A 15,498-nucleotide genomic window follows, 5' to 3' on the forward strand; every position below is an offset into this window, starting at 1 on the left:
TATGTGCCTTCATAGCTGCAATAGCAATGTTTCATATGACAACTTAATTTACTTAATTTAATGACTCATTCTAATTAACAGAAGATCTTGTAATCTCATAACCTGTGGGAACTGCATTCCTGTGACCCAGTATTGCACCATTCACTTACTGAACTGACAGGAAACCAGCCTAGCAGAAAGTAATGCCAGATGGTTTATCAAGATGAACTGGTTCAATGCAGAGTCAAATGAAAGCCAGAAGAAATAAAGCAAAGCCACCATAGTAATATGGCAGGAATAAATTAATATAAAATGACTGAATATGTAGTTTAGCTTCACACCACCACCTGGAAGGCAGTACCCTATGAAATCATCTAACAATCATAACCTAAACTTCAGCTGATAACATTTATTTTAAATTGAACTCCTCATATTTTTAATCTGAAATTGAAAACAGAAAAGAGCAGAAGTAGAGCATCATTTTATACCAATACCAGAAGAAAAAAATAGGAAGAAATAGTAGAATTTAAGCCTAGCTAGTGCCATTTCCATCATTAACGGGTAATACAGATTCTGAAAATCCCAACAGTTCTCAGTCAAACCAATGACTACCAAAGCTACTGTCACATACTGCTACTCTAATGAAAGCCACAGCAATATTATGAACCTAAAAGAGGAAGACTGTTTTAAAGACCACAAAACAGAAGCTTGCTCACAGAAGTTTGGAATACTCACCTTAGTCCCCTGAAGAAACTTGCTCAGTAACATAAAATTCTCATGCATTAAGTTTTTAATATATTCAACATGATTCAGGCTTACAAGAAAGATGCAAGGGATACCACACATCAGTTTCACAAGTGACATAAAGCTCTCACATAGTAGATATTGGACAGGAAAACCCAATGTTAGGTTTGGAACACTTCACCATGCCATCAGAAACAAGACAACCTGAAAACCATGTTGAAAGCTAGACAGCTCTAGTTACTGGCTTAACAAATTCCCCTCAAAGGTCAGTGGAAAAATATTATGCAGTTAATTTATTTTACAGGATATTTTGCAAATACAAACTTTCATATTTTATTGTCAACCTAAACATGAAGTATGGCTTTCAGCAAACACAGTACGCAGAATTACCGACGTCCATGCAAAACACTCCATGCTATTGCTAAGCATATACAGATTCCACTGAAATCTTGCAGAGAGTTTAAGACAATATAATTTGCTTAAGGAATTAAGAATACTATTTATCACCAATATCTGAAGGGGCCTGAAAGTTTTTCAGTTCAGTATTCCAAAGCCATTACTTACCGTAGCTTTGTCAAGTACTTTAATGGAATATGGCTCAGCCACATTGTGTTTTCTCAGTGCTTGCTCCAACAGCTGTAAAGGGGGTCGTTCCCATTTCCCAAAAACAACTAGATCAATATCACTAGACAAAAAGAACACAGCATGAAATCCAGTAAATCTAAAGCACAAGACACTGCCAAAAAAATATGGTAAGATTGGCATTCTACATATTACAAGTCATACATGGTGATCATTTTGCAATTTACAAAATTGGTTACCAGTAAGCTTCTTCTAGGAGCATTAAGCAAGACATACCCAAATCCCTTTGGGTATTTTAGGACCCAAAGCAGTATTCTATTTTCTTGCTTCCACTACTCTGATGAGTTTTTCTCCAAGTTCCTTTCCCTTTTACCTTTCATGCTCCCTTCCCTCTGACTTACAGTCTAATTCCATCCATCATCTATCTACTCATGTTGACAGGCATTTTAATAATCCAAAGAATTTTATCAGTGATTGGTATTCACAGAAATGAAATTTCCTGTGCTTTCCTTCTGAAAATTTAACTTATATAAAGACATCTTCATCTTCAAGGCAGAGCTACAGAGGTTTCCACATCCAATTGAATCATTAAGCGATCCAAAATACCAAATTAAGTAAGACATTTTGCTCCCCAAAAAGATGGGAATACAGCACTGTGATGTTTCTTTTGACTTTACACAGTAACTCTGTGTTAAGTGACACATTCTTAGTAATTTATCTTGTTTAACAAAACAATCTTTGCAAGGGAAATGCCAAACATTCAGTTTCACTGTCTGTTAAAAAAAAAAAGCCAAAGGCAAACCCCAGACACAAGGAAGAAAAGGTAATTCACCAAAGGGTCAACAAGCAGAGCAGTAAGATAATACATCAAATATTTATTACAAATCTTTAAGTTTAAAAGCTCTTCCCTTTGTCACATGTAATATAAAAGTTATACTAAAAGTTTGACACATTTGCACATTCCAAACTCCTCTTTGAAATTTAGCATTTCTCTAAAAGAAGACAAGAGTAAACTATTACTTACCTAGTTGGAAGATAAAGCCCTGTACTAAAGCTGCCAAATATCTGGACCTGAAAAGAAGACAGCAGGAAAACATCTTGCAATTATGAATGCTCAGCTCCTTTTACTTTCACAAAACTTCATACTGTTCTCCAGTTGTTAAGGTTATAGCCAGTAAAAAAGTTACTTTACTATATACTCTCTGTACAAACACACTTTTTCTTAGAGATGCAACTTTAGAGGAAATTTGGCTTCTTTACCATGAAACAAGTACTAATCCAGCTAGAGTACATTTAAGTTCTTTTCATTACTTATTTCCAGTTTGACAGACATACAAGCTTTGATCAGTTTCCCTCCTGCTCCTTCCTTTCCTTACAGGACAATTTTACTGAAAGTGAAAGAGTTTAAGGGAATTTTTTTTCACATTTTTATGTTTAAAGACCAGCAAGTATATCTAAACATATCATTCAGATAAATATGAATACTATAGATTTTTATTGTCAAGAACAACTATGAAGTAGCAGCAGTTGTTTGTGTGTGGGAAAGCAGGCACAATGAAGATACACCCACAGACCACATCAAATACTTTCAGTCAGCTTCCCATCTAAAGAACTGAGATGTCCTTCCCTCTCTGATACAGCAGAGCCCAATGCACAAACTGACTTAGTTTCTGGCCAGGTAACACAGGCCCATTTCAGTGTTTATATCAATCTCAACAAGGTAGAAAAATCTCACTATGAAGGAAAAACATGGGTGAGGATGAAGCAGATCAGTTTTGCAGTATTTTTAGCTCAGTGCTGTAGCCTGAGCCCTCACTGTCTGCTATGGAAGGCTATGAAATCACCATGGTCTCAAACATTTTTCTGGTGGCTAAGGACAATGCTACAATCTGGCAATCACAAAGGTGATGCTAGAAATACAATTTAGAACACATTCTTTTTGAATAAGCAAACTTATTCACTGGGTAACAAAGTGTTTGTAATTACTCTAGCTCTGATTGCAACATGCCTCAGGGAGTGCTATTTTCCCACTACAGTGGGACTAAAGCAATTCTTGAATGTCAAATTCATGAAGAGTACAAAAAAATCTGCATTTAATTGCTCTTTCATAAAATATTTTGATTTTAAAACATCCACACATTCAGGACTCCTTGCAGAAATGAATACATAGGTAGTCAGTCTCACTTTATTATTCAAAATTAAATTATACAGAGACAATCAATTTAATAAGCTTTTACTTTAAGAAAGGCACTACTAAAAGCTTCACATTAGCAGTTTTCAAAATGAAAAAACATTCAGTAGAATTCATTAACCCAAAATATAGGTTTGAAATCTCCCCACTTATTTGAAAATTAATTTCCAAATACTGCAAGAACTGCGATATTTAGTCAATTGCCTTAAACTCGAAGAGTTACCTGTTCATTCCTAAAAGAAAGAAAGATAACAGCAAGGTTAAGTGAACCAAGCTCTACAATTTACTAGAGAAGCAAATCACAACTGAAGCTACACTCACATCAGCGGTAGGCCAAAGATCTTTGATGACTGTTTCTATCCTTTTTACCACTTCTCTTCTCATAGCTGCTTCTTCAGGACGAGGAGACATGAAGTCATAGAAGTCAATGATTTCTTCATGTAGTCTAATGGAGAAAGTAGAATCAGTTAAAGAGACAATTGAACTATTTAACTATTACCATAAATTTTACAAGAAACAGGCAATAGGCTTTATTTAATATCATCCTTTAACCCAAGAGCTCAGAACACTAACTCTAGTAGATATTTACTAAATTTCTTACCGACTCAGCAGTGAAAGCCAAAGTCAATTCCTGATCCTTAATGATTCTTTTCTTTAGAAAACAAATCTGAGCCTTAAAAACTACGTAACGATGCAAATGTGTAGCAGCACAAGATCAACCAAAATCTCCAAGCAGGTTTATTCTTCCAGCAGTTCTTACTTCTTTGTATGCAGCAATTTACACAGACTGCAAACAGGCCGCTGGCATTAGTGAGTTTTTGCAGAGGACAATAAAAAGGACATTTGAGTACTTCTTGATGTAAAAACATAACACTTTGACACTCAGGCCCTTCATTAGCCATTCATTCATATAGAAAGTGACCTTCCAACTGAACTCAAAGTGAGGAATGTTAAATATATTCTCAAGTGTAAAGTATTTTTATACCAATGTTACATAAGGAGTCCTGACACTGGAACCTTACACACCTAATAAGCCCTTTTGTTTCACATCTACCAGTACTATAGAACTCTTGCTGCCAAATCTGAGTATTCAGGTGAATGTCATGTTTGCCTTCAATGGAAAAGCATAAAGCCATGCCAAACAAAAATGCAAATAACTACCACTGTGACATTTTTTCCAAAACATCTTTTTGATGTTGACATATTTCTAAGATTTCTGTCTAACTCACAAAATGTATCTAGTTAACACCGTAGAGAAATCCAAATGCTGTCCTAAACCCAAAAATCAATCTACAGTTTTTTTAGCCTTCCAAAAGCAAAATTTAATACCTCTCTAATAGAACTCAACTCTTCAGCTGAGACTTTTGCAATTCATTTTACTCAGCAACTCCCCTGCTAGCACATAACTTCCAAGAGACCACATGCCTAATTTTTTAAGTGTCAGTATTCCTTTCCATACACAAAGAGATTTTTGCAGCAAAGCTCAAAGATACTTCCAAAAAGCATAAATATTTTGAATTACTGTTTGCCCTTTCTCTTTTCTTAAACTGAGCTTGGACCCACAACTGAACATTTAACTACACAGCTGATTTAACTAACATTTCAATTTGCTGATGAATCCACTTGATTCCAAAATTTTAGAGCAAGACAAAGTACAAACTAACATGCTCTTATTTTGTTTTGCTTACAGAAAGTATGCTTTTTTCCTATCTTTCCAAGAAAAAAAGACCAATGAATAAAATACTTGAATACACCTAACAGCAATGGGGACAGTCTAAAGACTTCCTATTCTTCTGCCTATAATAATCTGCAGTAGGCAGACACAGGGTGAAAGCAAAAAAAGGCAAGAAAAGCCAAGGGGCAGCCATCCTTCCAAGCCTCCAGTAATTTCACCTGGCATACGTTCAGGGTGAATCCCAACCTGATACCTATTAGCTCAAAGAGCTTCGTTCCATAGATTCTTCCAGGTCTTTTAGTCCATTTCTCTTTTGTTATTTGTGGCATTCAATGAGAATTTAAGTATGCATCAGAATAAAAAGTGCTTTATTTTAAACTGATGCCTGGTAATGATTTTATCTGATGTTTTTTCCTGGGGCAAAAAAAAAGTTGTTACTGGCAGTTCATCTCAAAACACAAGGCTTCTCAGGCTCTCAATCCATTTATCTCTATCCACTAGTTTTCCATTAGTTTGATCATTGCTAACCTTCTTCAGCTTGTTTTCCATTTGCACCACATTTTCTGACAGGTTGGCAGAAACACAAACAGAGTCAACATGTCATTCTGCCATTCAGTCCAGGACACACACCTGTTTTCATTTTATTGTCCCTACACTTGGGAATATTGCTGCTTGAGGGTACCTGAGCACATAGCTGCTCTTTAAAAGAAACCATAATGATGAAGCTTCAAACTGTTTTCTGAACAAAACTCTCAACATAGAGCCCACTCACTGTGTGCATTCAGCCTGAATTATTTTTCTTCAGTCATGATTCTATATTTACTAGAATTTAATTTTACCAGCAATTTTATAATCTAATGTACAATGAACTCCCACTGTGCCTGTCTGCAGTCAGCTCCAGCTTTCTATTATCTTTTCTATCCTCTTCTCACTCATTTCTTCCCTCCAGGTATTTATGAAGATATCGAGCAACAGGCTTGAGTACTTCTATTTCTAACTTTCCCTTATTATAAAGTAAATAATTTATTCTTCCCTTTGGTTATTTCTAAGAGCTAACCCAGCAAACCTGTAAATGTTTGGTTTTTACAAAGTCTTCAAAAAGAATCTCAAACATTCTTCTGGAAAAAAATCCAGAAGTTATGTTATCAAACTGAACACAGGAATATGGATTAACAATGAATCTTTCAAGAAAAAGAGACCTGTGAGACACAACTACCTTGATCAAAACATGTACTAGACCCTTTCTTTATGTTTGGTCATGCAAGTAGTTCTAGGTTTTTATAGTATCAGCTCCATCCAACCACACCAGGAGATCTAGACATTTCTGGGGAAAAAATGCATTCACAGTAGGCATCCTGTATTAGGGAAAAGAATAAAAGGGGAACTGTCCCTATCACAACTTCTACCACACACAGCACAGCCTTTCAAAAGCAGCCCCAGTGCATCAGTGAGCTCAGGAAAATAGCCAACACACAAGTAATCTCACTTTGATGCCACACTGAGCCTCTCTTCCAATGATTAACACAGTCACAATTGTTAATCACATTATGAAAGACTCAGAAGAGTATCACTCATCACTAGTCTACATGTCCTTCCCTCATCTGCTCTTTAATATGAAGTAAGGTTCATATTTTCTACTTCACACTGGCAAGGCAGTACTTGGTTTAACACTTCAGTCTGCACTGGACAACAGCAGAGGTCTAGACATCAAAGCTCACTTAGAGCTCAAGCCATACTCACGGCTAATTCCCCTGAAATTCTTTGGCATATACCACAAGACATGGGTGTATAACCAGTATTATTCTGCTGACTGGATTTAAACTCTTACTGAAATTTAAAATTGCAGTTGCCTGGAGTCAAAGCTTTCTTAAGTCTCTGAAGTCCTTCTCTGACAGAACGCAATTAGTTCACTTAGTTCTTACTACATGGTTGTGTTCCCCCTGGTGCCCTCTCACGTCTCTCTCTGAGCCCTACTGACTCTGGCAAGTTTCTTGCTTTTGATGTGCAAGACTTTCAGGTCTTAATGCATTTGGCAAACCAGTTCTTAACCCTCTGACTTAAAAGACTTCTACTTTGCATGCTCTTTCCAGTTTTCCTTAATTCAACAGTTTCTAAAAGATCATCTTCTTGGTCTATGTCCTTCTGGATAAGAATCAATGCTATACTCACAGTCAGCATATGGCAGTACAACCATTGCAGCATTTTACCTTCTGGTTTACACCTGAAGCTTCTCAAAACAGAGATGCTTTTTTAAACTTAATGTTACAGTAGTTTGCATTTTGGTAAACATCTTAGCTCAGATAAAGTTATTAGAACACTGTCACAAAAAAAACCCCAACTCATGTATATATAACAAGATCCTGTATGCTGTTCAGGACTAATCCCAGTGTAACTTCTCACTAGCTGAAAGAATAATACAATGTCTGAAAAAAACCCACATAATCATGGAACAGTGAGCCAGCCAATACAGGGACAGTTTTTACTTAAGTATTTTGTCCACGTACACTCTATGATTTTCATAAGCACTTTTTAAGTCAGGACTGTGACATTATTTTAACCATTAGGAACACAATTTCCATCTGCAGCACATAATGTACATGCAGATACAAGTAACATCTGAACTCTTTTTTTTAATAGAGCTTCCCTTAACATATAGATAAATCAGTCTTCTCAATTTCCTTCAGGCTTCTTAAAGAATTTGGATTCCCAACAGCATCACAGCACCTAGCAATCTCCTGTAACATTTTAAGATGCCCATTGTATTACCTCACTAGCAAATGTAGGCCTTTTAATCGACTTCTTCACAAGACAGCTTTCCTGTATTTATAGAAATACTGGGAAAGAAACTTGTTGGTAAGCTATAACTGTACTCTTACTTAATATAAGATGGGAAAGATTAGAACACAGGAATGAAAAAGAGAGGCTACTTGTACTTGTTAGATTATTCAGGTTGCTAATTTTAACAGCCTGGAGGAACCTACCACTTACTGATGTTATTACTGCTAAGCACAGCAAGCATCTGCTGCTTACAGGCTAAACTACTGCAACAAAATTAACATCTTCTGTTTATCGAAAAATTATCCCTTCTACTGTTTAAGGAAAGACAGCCACTCTTCTAGCCTCTAGGTTAAAATATCACTCAGGTGACATTCTCAGACTTTTGCAATGCTTTTCCTCAAAGGCAGGTTTCTAAGTAAGGAGATCATCCATTTTACTCATTTACTGCAAACGTATTATACATAATATTGACTTATTACTTCAAGGGCTAACTTCAATGCAGTGAAACTAAATTCTCAAACATCACAAACAAACTAGAAGGTAAATTAAAACCTACAGAGACTTTGTTCCCTCAAGTAAGCATCTGGTTCCTTTTCAACATGATTACACTACTAAGCACATTAATTTATTCTAAAGGAACAGTACAAACATGATTGCATCTTTTATGTGGAACAATTACCTCTTTTTAAAAACATATTCTTTATTGAGTATTTTTCTAGCTGAAGGCTAACACATCATCCAAGTAACCTTATAAAAGGAAAGAATAGATGCCACAGTTAAAGCATGGGGGTCTAATACTAGGGATGTGTAGAAAATGGAGGTAAAGAAATGGGGAGGTATAAACAGCATCTCAAAAGAATCTCTGTTGAAATAAAGGCTACAAGTCATAGAATACATTCCTTCAATGAAGCAGGAATTCCAAAACATGCATGACTTCACTGTCTCAAGACTAAAAGACGAAATGCACGTCAGTCGCTGCACATATTTTGGAAATCTGTTGAACTGTACCTTCACCTATGACTAGGGCAAAGCACAATTGCATTATCATGGAAATGCAGGTGAGATCTCACACTACAACAATCAAATGCATTCCATAGTTGAAATCAGTCAGTCTTACAGTCTAAAACAAAAAAACATGGTTCAGTGAAATAAAGGAGGAGATACATATCTATATATCTATACACACACACACACACAGAGTGTGTGAAAGCAAGGATGCATTCTGAGACAGCCTTCTCCCAGTATGATCTAAGATTAAAACACCTAAAAAAGGGGCTAAAATACAGCCATGACCAAGAAGAGAAGAACTACAATTCTTCCCATTCCCACACACAACACCCATCAGATGCCTTTATCTTTGTATACTAGTCTCCTCAACACCAGTAAGGCTCAGGCAGCACTACTACTACTCTATGCCCTATGCAATGTTCTAAGCTTACAGATGAGAGAAACTATGAAAACACAGTGCTACATTCACAGACCATACTGCTGCACCAAATCAGTCTCACACTACTACATTATTCAGATAGCAATTAACTTTGTCACTCTAATCATATGGAAGGCAGCAAACTACAATGACTGGCAGAACAAAAAAAAAAACAAAAAAAAAACAAAAAAAAAAAAAAAAAAAACCAAAAAAAAAACCAACTGTATAGTACTTAAAAATCTGAACTCTGAAATGTTTTACAGACAGGTAAATACAAAACTCAAATAAGAATTGAGCTTGCTTTGCAAGTTAGCTACAAAGGAGAGATAGGAAGAAAAAAGTAACCACAGAACAAATATACTGTACATTATCCACAAGAGATAATATTGTTCTTATTTCCTCTCTAAGCTTTCTCTTTGCCCCAGAGTCATGCAAGTCAGAGCCCATCCTAACTTCAGACCAAGTTTCTTGCCAATTTGATTTTGCCTCTTAAAAACACCTTGACAAGTTGATACACCCAAGAAACTAAGTTTGTTGGACTGATTTATTGCAAATGTCCAGACCTAAGTAACAACTTGTTTGCATTTTGAAGAAAACCAGCAACTAAAATATTCTGACGAATTATATCAATCCAATAAAACTCAACCAATTACCTTATTAATGGCTGTATGGGCTCTGAAAAAGCTGCATCACAAAAAAAAAATTAAAATAAGCAAATGTACATCTCCAATTCAATACATAGCAATGTACATCTGCTACATAAGCTTCTAAAGTGCATTACTCCTGACTTGGACTGATGGACCTCCCTACACCACCAAGAAAACATCACAATCATTTGTTGCACCAGTGAAGGAGAATGCCATATGTTAAACCTTGGGACCGAATCAGCAAGCTTGCTATGCCAATAAATAGAATCACTAAACCCTGAAATTCCTGTCTTAATACCATTCTTTTCCAAATGCTCAAAGATAGCAAGCGAACGTCCCAGACAAGTCAGACTGCAACAGCAGAAACATATTAGTGATGAGAGACTAATTTAGCCCATGTAGATCAGGTATTCATTACATCAGGTTAGCCATTGAAACATTAAAGAGAAGCAACTCTTGACATAATTCTGAGCAGCGGACTCTAACTCAAAATGTGCCCATCAAAGCACTACTGGCAACAAACCCTTCACACTCAAAGTCAGCATCTCTGCAAGGCAAAAAAAAAGCTAGAAAAGTCTTTTCTGGATTTAAGTACTGTTGCAGTTTGCCATATAATAGAGGAAGCTCCTTCAAAATCATAACCAAAAGAACAGTGTGTTTCAGTCTTCTAAAGATATCACACTGGTTATTTAGTGTGCATCACTAATCAGATTTTAGGGGAAAAAAAGAGCTTTTACTACTTTGTCAGAGGATTCCATCAGAAGATGTCTTCAGAAATCCTCAAGTCACGTACAAAGCAGGAAAAGAGGATTGGAAGATTAAGGATATCAAAAACGATTATGAGGAACAACTTAACAAGATGCTAAGCTAGGACTGAGAAAGGCTAAACTAGTCAAGAGCCCAAAAACCTGCTTCTGTTAAGTGAAGTAAGTTATCAGTACTGAGAAAGTTAAGTGATCCAAATGCATGATATGTAAAGAAGTTAGTATTTAATTTTTTTTAATTCCTCAAAGACTTCCCTGATCCACAACTATGAAGGAAGAACTCGCCCCAGACTTTTTGACAGAAAATACTTCACAGCAAAACCTATTCCTTGTAATTCAGTATTCACCAAAAGTCTTACTCACGCAATACTGCATTTGTACCAGAACAATAAGTAGTTATCTTTTTTAATTTAAAAGGATTAGCTTTGACATTCAAAATAGTCAAAGCAGCCTAAAGCAGAATCAATGCAATAAATGAATAGCTATGACTATATCAAGATGCTAATATTACTATCATGAATGGATGCAGTGCCTTAAAAAAAAAAAAACCAACAAAAACAACATTCAGAGCTACTTGGAAGAATCAGAGAACCACACAGGAAAATCTACTATTTTCTTGGATTTCCAAATGGCATTTGACAATGGTGCCATACACCCTTATGCAGGCTTATGAAGAAATTAAGCTGACATGAGATGAGGGGAAAGACCCTTCATATAGATAAAGAAATGTTTTAACCAGGAAACAAGCAGATGGAATTCTTAGCTTCCATACTAAAGGAAGATCACAGGTGAAGTCTCCAAGCACAAAAACATCAGACAAGTCCCATGTTAGCAACAAGGAGACAGAATACAAGATAGAACAAGATAGCCCAAGATGCAGGAATACTGGGACATTATCGCACACAGGTATGGCTCATATGAGTTCCAAAGATAAAGCAGGGACTGCAAAGCATACAGAGTAGATAAACATCTAGAGGCAGGAAACAGTTTCAACACAAGAAATTATTTAACAGACTAGAAAACAAACAACTGTCAGGTGATTCAGCCTCCTCTCCCCTCCTCCTTTTTCATGTCTCCTGCAAAAAGCATTCATGGTCTGCCTCTGTAATGCACAGACCTGCAACTGCCAGCCACTACAACCCTAGTGACAGCCTCGGGATAAAAAAAAAAAATCATCACATAATGCACAGCTTTACTGAGGAATATCATCCCACAGGTCATCACTAATCCCAGATCATAAAAGATCAAGGAAAGACACCTTCATACATAAAATCTACAATAAGCATAACAATGCACTGCCTATAACCCAGGGAGTCCAAGGACCACTAATAATTTAAAGCTGGGAGATGCTTCCAGAAAATATCATCACAAGCTCATGTTGATATGTTCTTTTCCCAACATTTGGCATTGGCCTCTAAGGGTCTCACCCAGTACAGCTGTTGATGTTCTTAGTGCCAGCTGTCTCTACTGCCAAAGCCTAACAACTGGCAAAAACACCATGAAGCTGATGCCAGGATTAAACTGCTCCAAACATGTCCCATTCTCCTTTACACACAGATGTGAGCACCTGTCATGCAAGGCCTTCTCATGTTTTACTACTGTAGCTCAGCCTTTCTGACCTCTAGTACCTCTGGTGACTCTGGAGCCTACTGCTGCCAAAACATTCCTTTCATTCCACTCCCCCCAGCATCAGTCTCTTAACTGTGCACTAGGTACCCACTATGCATGGAAATTTTGTGCTTTACCAAGGCAACTTACTTGACCACAGGAAAAAAGAGATGTTCTACTCTTCTGGACAATTCATCCAGCAGCTACCCTGGAACCTCCCTTCACACCAAGCTTCAGGCATGAAAACAATCCATTTAACTACATCCTGATGCTTTCTCCTGAAATTTACTATGACTAACAGGCAACTACTTCCACACTTCTCCTTGCATACACTCCAGCATATGCTGCCTACTTCTACCCTGACCCTATGGTCAAGCAAAACAAGAACTGAGTGTAAAATGCCAGCGTGACCTGCCTCCTACATCAACACTTCCACTATAGATGACCACCTAGCACCACAGACAGCAGACACCAAGGATTGGACAGCAGTGTGAGTGAAGCATAGCCCACTATGTTGATTCTTTACTAGAAGGTGCTGGAGCAAGACAGCACTGTTAAGTGCAGGGAGAAGTTAAGAATAACCACCCTTGGGAGGCTCCTAAAGCCCTTAAAAGTGCTGGACATCTCACTGCAGACAGTAAAGGCTTCAGAGCATTTCCAAAGTCTACATTCTTTCAGTTCAAAATACAAGAAAACAAAATTTGCAGAAGGGGCTGACAATGTGGCATGCCCACACATTAATTTGTATCTGACAGCTCTGACAGCAGGATAATAAGAAGAAAGGGTTGACAAACATGCAACCAGAGCTATGCACAGCTCTAAATGCAATGGATTTTTAACACTGCACTGCACTAAACTGTAATTAAATTTATCTTAGTTAAAGTTCTGAAATATATCAAAAACTCAAAAAAGCCCTGTAAGACTGGAATTAGAAACACTGCATATAGGTGAAGAAAGAAAGATGATCTAATATAAGCTTAGCATAGAGGTGCACCACCATATCTCTAGACATCACTTTTTGTGCACACTATCATTCAGCTGCAAACTGGAGAACATTGAAACCAGTCTTCTGTAGAAGCACTGCCATAATCTTACCTTGCTTATGAGAACTCTCTCCAAGTACCTGCTGTAGTCATTAGAGAATGCTGCCCTGAATCTTCCTTCAGCAAAAGGAAATGTGGAGGTCTTGGTGCTCTTGTACTCTACGGCACAACTTGTTTGTCATTATCAAGAGAGAGTTATAGCTATACAGGGGGAAAAATTAATGCAGGAAGTCATCAGACACTGTGCAACACTAATTAGTCCAGGCAGAGGACCATTCCAATGTATCATAACAGTTCTGGTACCCAAACTAATCCTCAACAAGCCAGTTCTGCTGTTTCTGCACAGCACTGTAATGTGTCAAGCAGATACGCCAGGTATTTCAGCACTAATCCCATTCAACATCTACAATTAGACAACACTTAGTTGAAAGTGTTAAGCAGTACAGACTCCTACTGTTAAAAATGCTTTAAATTGTTACTTACTTTGTTAAATTCATATTAAGAAATAAAATAATTAAATCTGATGTAATTTTATACTATTCACAAGCTATTTGCTACGTCTTCAGAGAAAGCACTCCATTAGCTGTGCATCCAAACAAAAGTCTTACCAAAAAGGCTCAGTATAAAGGCTTAGCAAAAAGTTCAGAATAGCTTGATGCCATATTTTCAAGTAATAGTCAAGCACTTCTAAACTCTCTGGATGCTTAAATTACTCAGATATATTTAAGATACTGACTTTACAGAAACAGAAGGTATTTGCTGAGCAAAGAATATACACCCTAAGAGGCTAGATGTAGGTTTTACACACAAGAGGACACTTTACAGTACCAAGAAATAACATGCACTTCTGAACATCAGTCACAACAGCTTGAATTAACCTTCTAATATTAAAGGATACTTCTCTGCCTTGCATCTGAAACCAATCATTTTGTCATCTGTAGTCCTAAACTAAACCCAGGCACATAGGAATTAACACTACTGCTATATTAATCACTCTGTTGAAGCACTGAAATAAAGATGGCTTCAATCTCCTCAATCCTTACCTTCCAAAATTCTGTTAAAACCATGACATGGGACAATCTAGGGTATCCAAAAGAACAGCTATAGGATGAAATCTAATCAAACATAGCTTTTCACTCTTGTGTTTTATGGAAAAAATTTCCTTCACAAAGACTGTCATGCTGCTATCAAAAGTGGTGAAAGCATGAGGCCACTAGAAAAAAATGAATTATGTACATAAAACAGAGGAAAACACAGCATTTATACAGTATTCCTAAACATCACCACACCTACCATCACAAAGCCACTGACTATGAGCAGTGTGAATATGACTTGCAGTGCTACAGACCAACCTCAGCTCTGAATGAGAAAGCAAGAAAGCACAGTACTGCTTTAAAGCACACAATTCATCAGAAGTAGGACTGTAGCCTGGGAGAGGGCTAACAGAGATTACCCTGCTTACTCTGTTACCAGATGACAATACAGTAACACTGTCAGCCACTGCGTATCACTTGGAAATTTCATCATGTTGTAGAAAAGCATTTTTTTACAAACAATATTCACAGCAGAGTAAGCTCCACCATTCATGTACAGGGTAAGCATAAGAGGACCTAGGATCAAGTCCTTCCTCCTCTAATCAATGCCCAAACCAGACTGCAGCTGAAGATTTTCAGGATGACATTTTTCAACAGTTGCATATACCAGGACAGCAACACTGAAGATGCTCTGTCAACAGACGATAAATTATCAAAGAGATACTTCAGGACCCGGCTGACAGTTCCAGGGAACAGCAGGCAACTAAAGGAACATAAGGGATCCAAAAGAAACTCCTGTAGGGATCTGTCCCCATCCCTGTCTTTTCAGTGCATTTTCATTTGAATTGCCAAATAACACACAAGCCAGGCTTCAGGAGAAAGTTAAGCTCACCGCTAAACAGGAATTACTGCAGAAGATAGATACGTAAATCCATCAGTGAAAATATTCTCATTTCAATCACGCAAGCACTTCACAAAAAATTACTAACACTAAAGAGGAAATTGTTTAAGAATATACACTTGTTAA

General features: G+C 37.1%; 1 protein-coding gene across 4 annotated transcripts in view; it reads right to left on the reverse strand.

The window, feature by feature from the left end:
* Nucleotides 1–15,498, reverse strand: part of TENT4A (terminal nucleotidyltransferase 4A) — a 58,281-nt gene that overhangs the window by 39,565 nt on the left and 3,218 nt on the right. For all 4 annotated transcript variants that reach the window (XM_018907254.3, XM_018907243.3, XM_009097595.4 and 1 more), the window contains exons 2-4: nt 3,818–3,941; nt 2,330–2,376; nt 1,288–1,408 (exon numbers count right to left, since the gene is read on the reverse strand). In XM_018907254.3, the coding sequence (XP_018762799.2) occupies nt 1,288–1,408; nt 2,330–2,376; nt 3,818–3,941 (292 nt within the window). The remainder of the gene's footprint in view (nt 1–1,287; nt 1,409–2,329; nt 2,377–3,817; nt 3,942–15,498) is intronic.

This window comes from Serinus canaria, chromosome 2 (genome assembly GCF_022539315.1).
Source record: "Serinus canaria isolate serCan28SL12 chromosome 2, serCan2020, whole genome shotgun sequence".
Lineage (NCBI taxonomy): Eukaryota > Metazoa > Chordata > Aves > Passeriformes > Fringillidae > Serinus > Serinus canaria.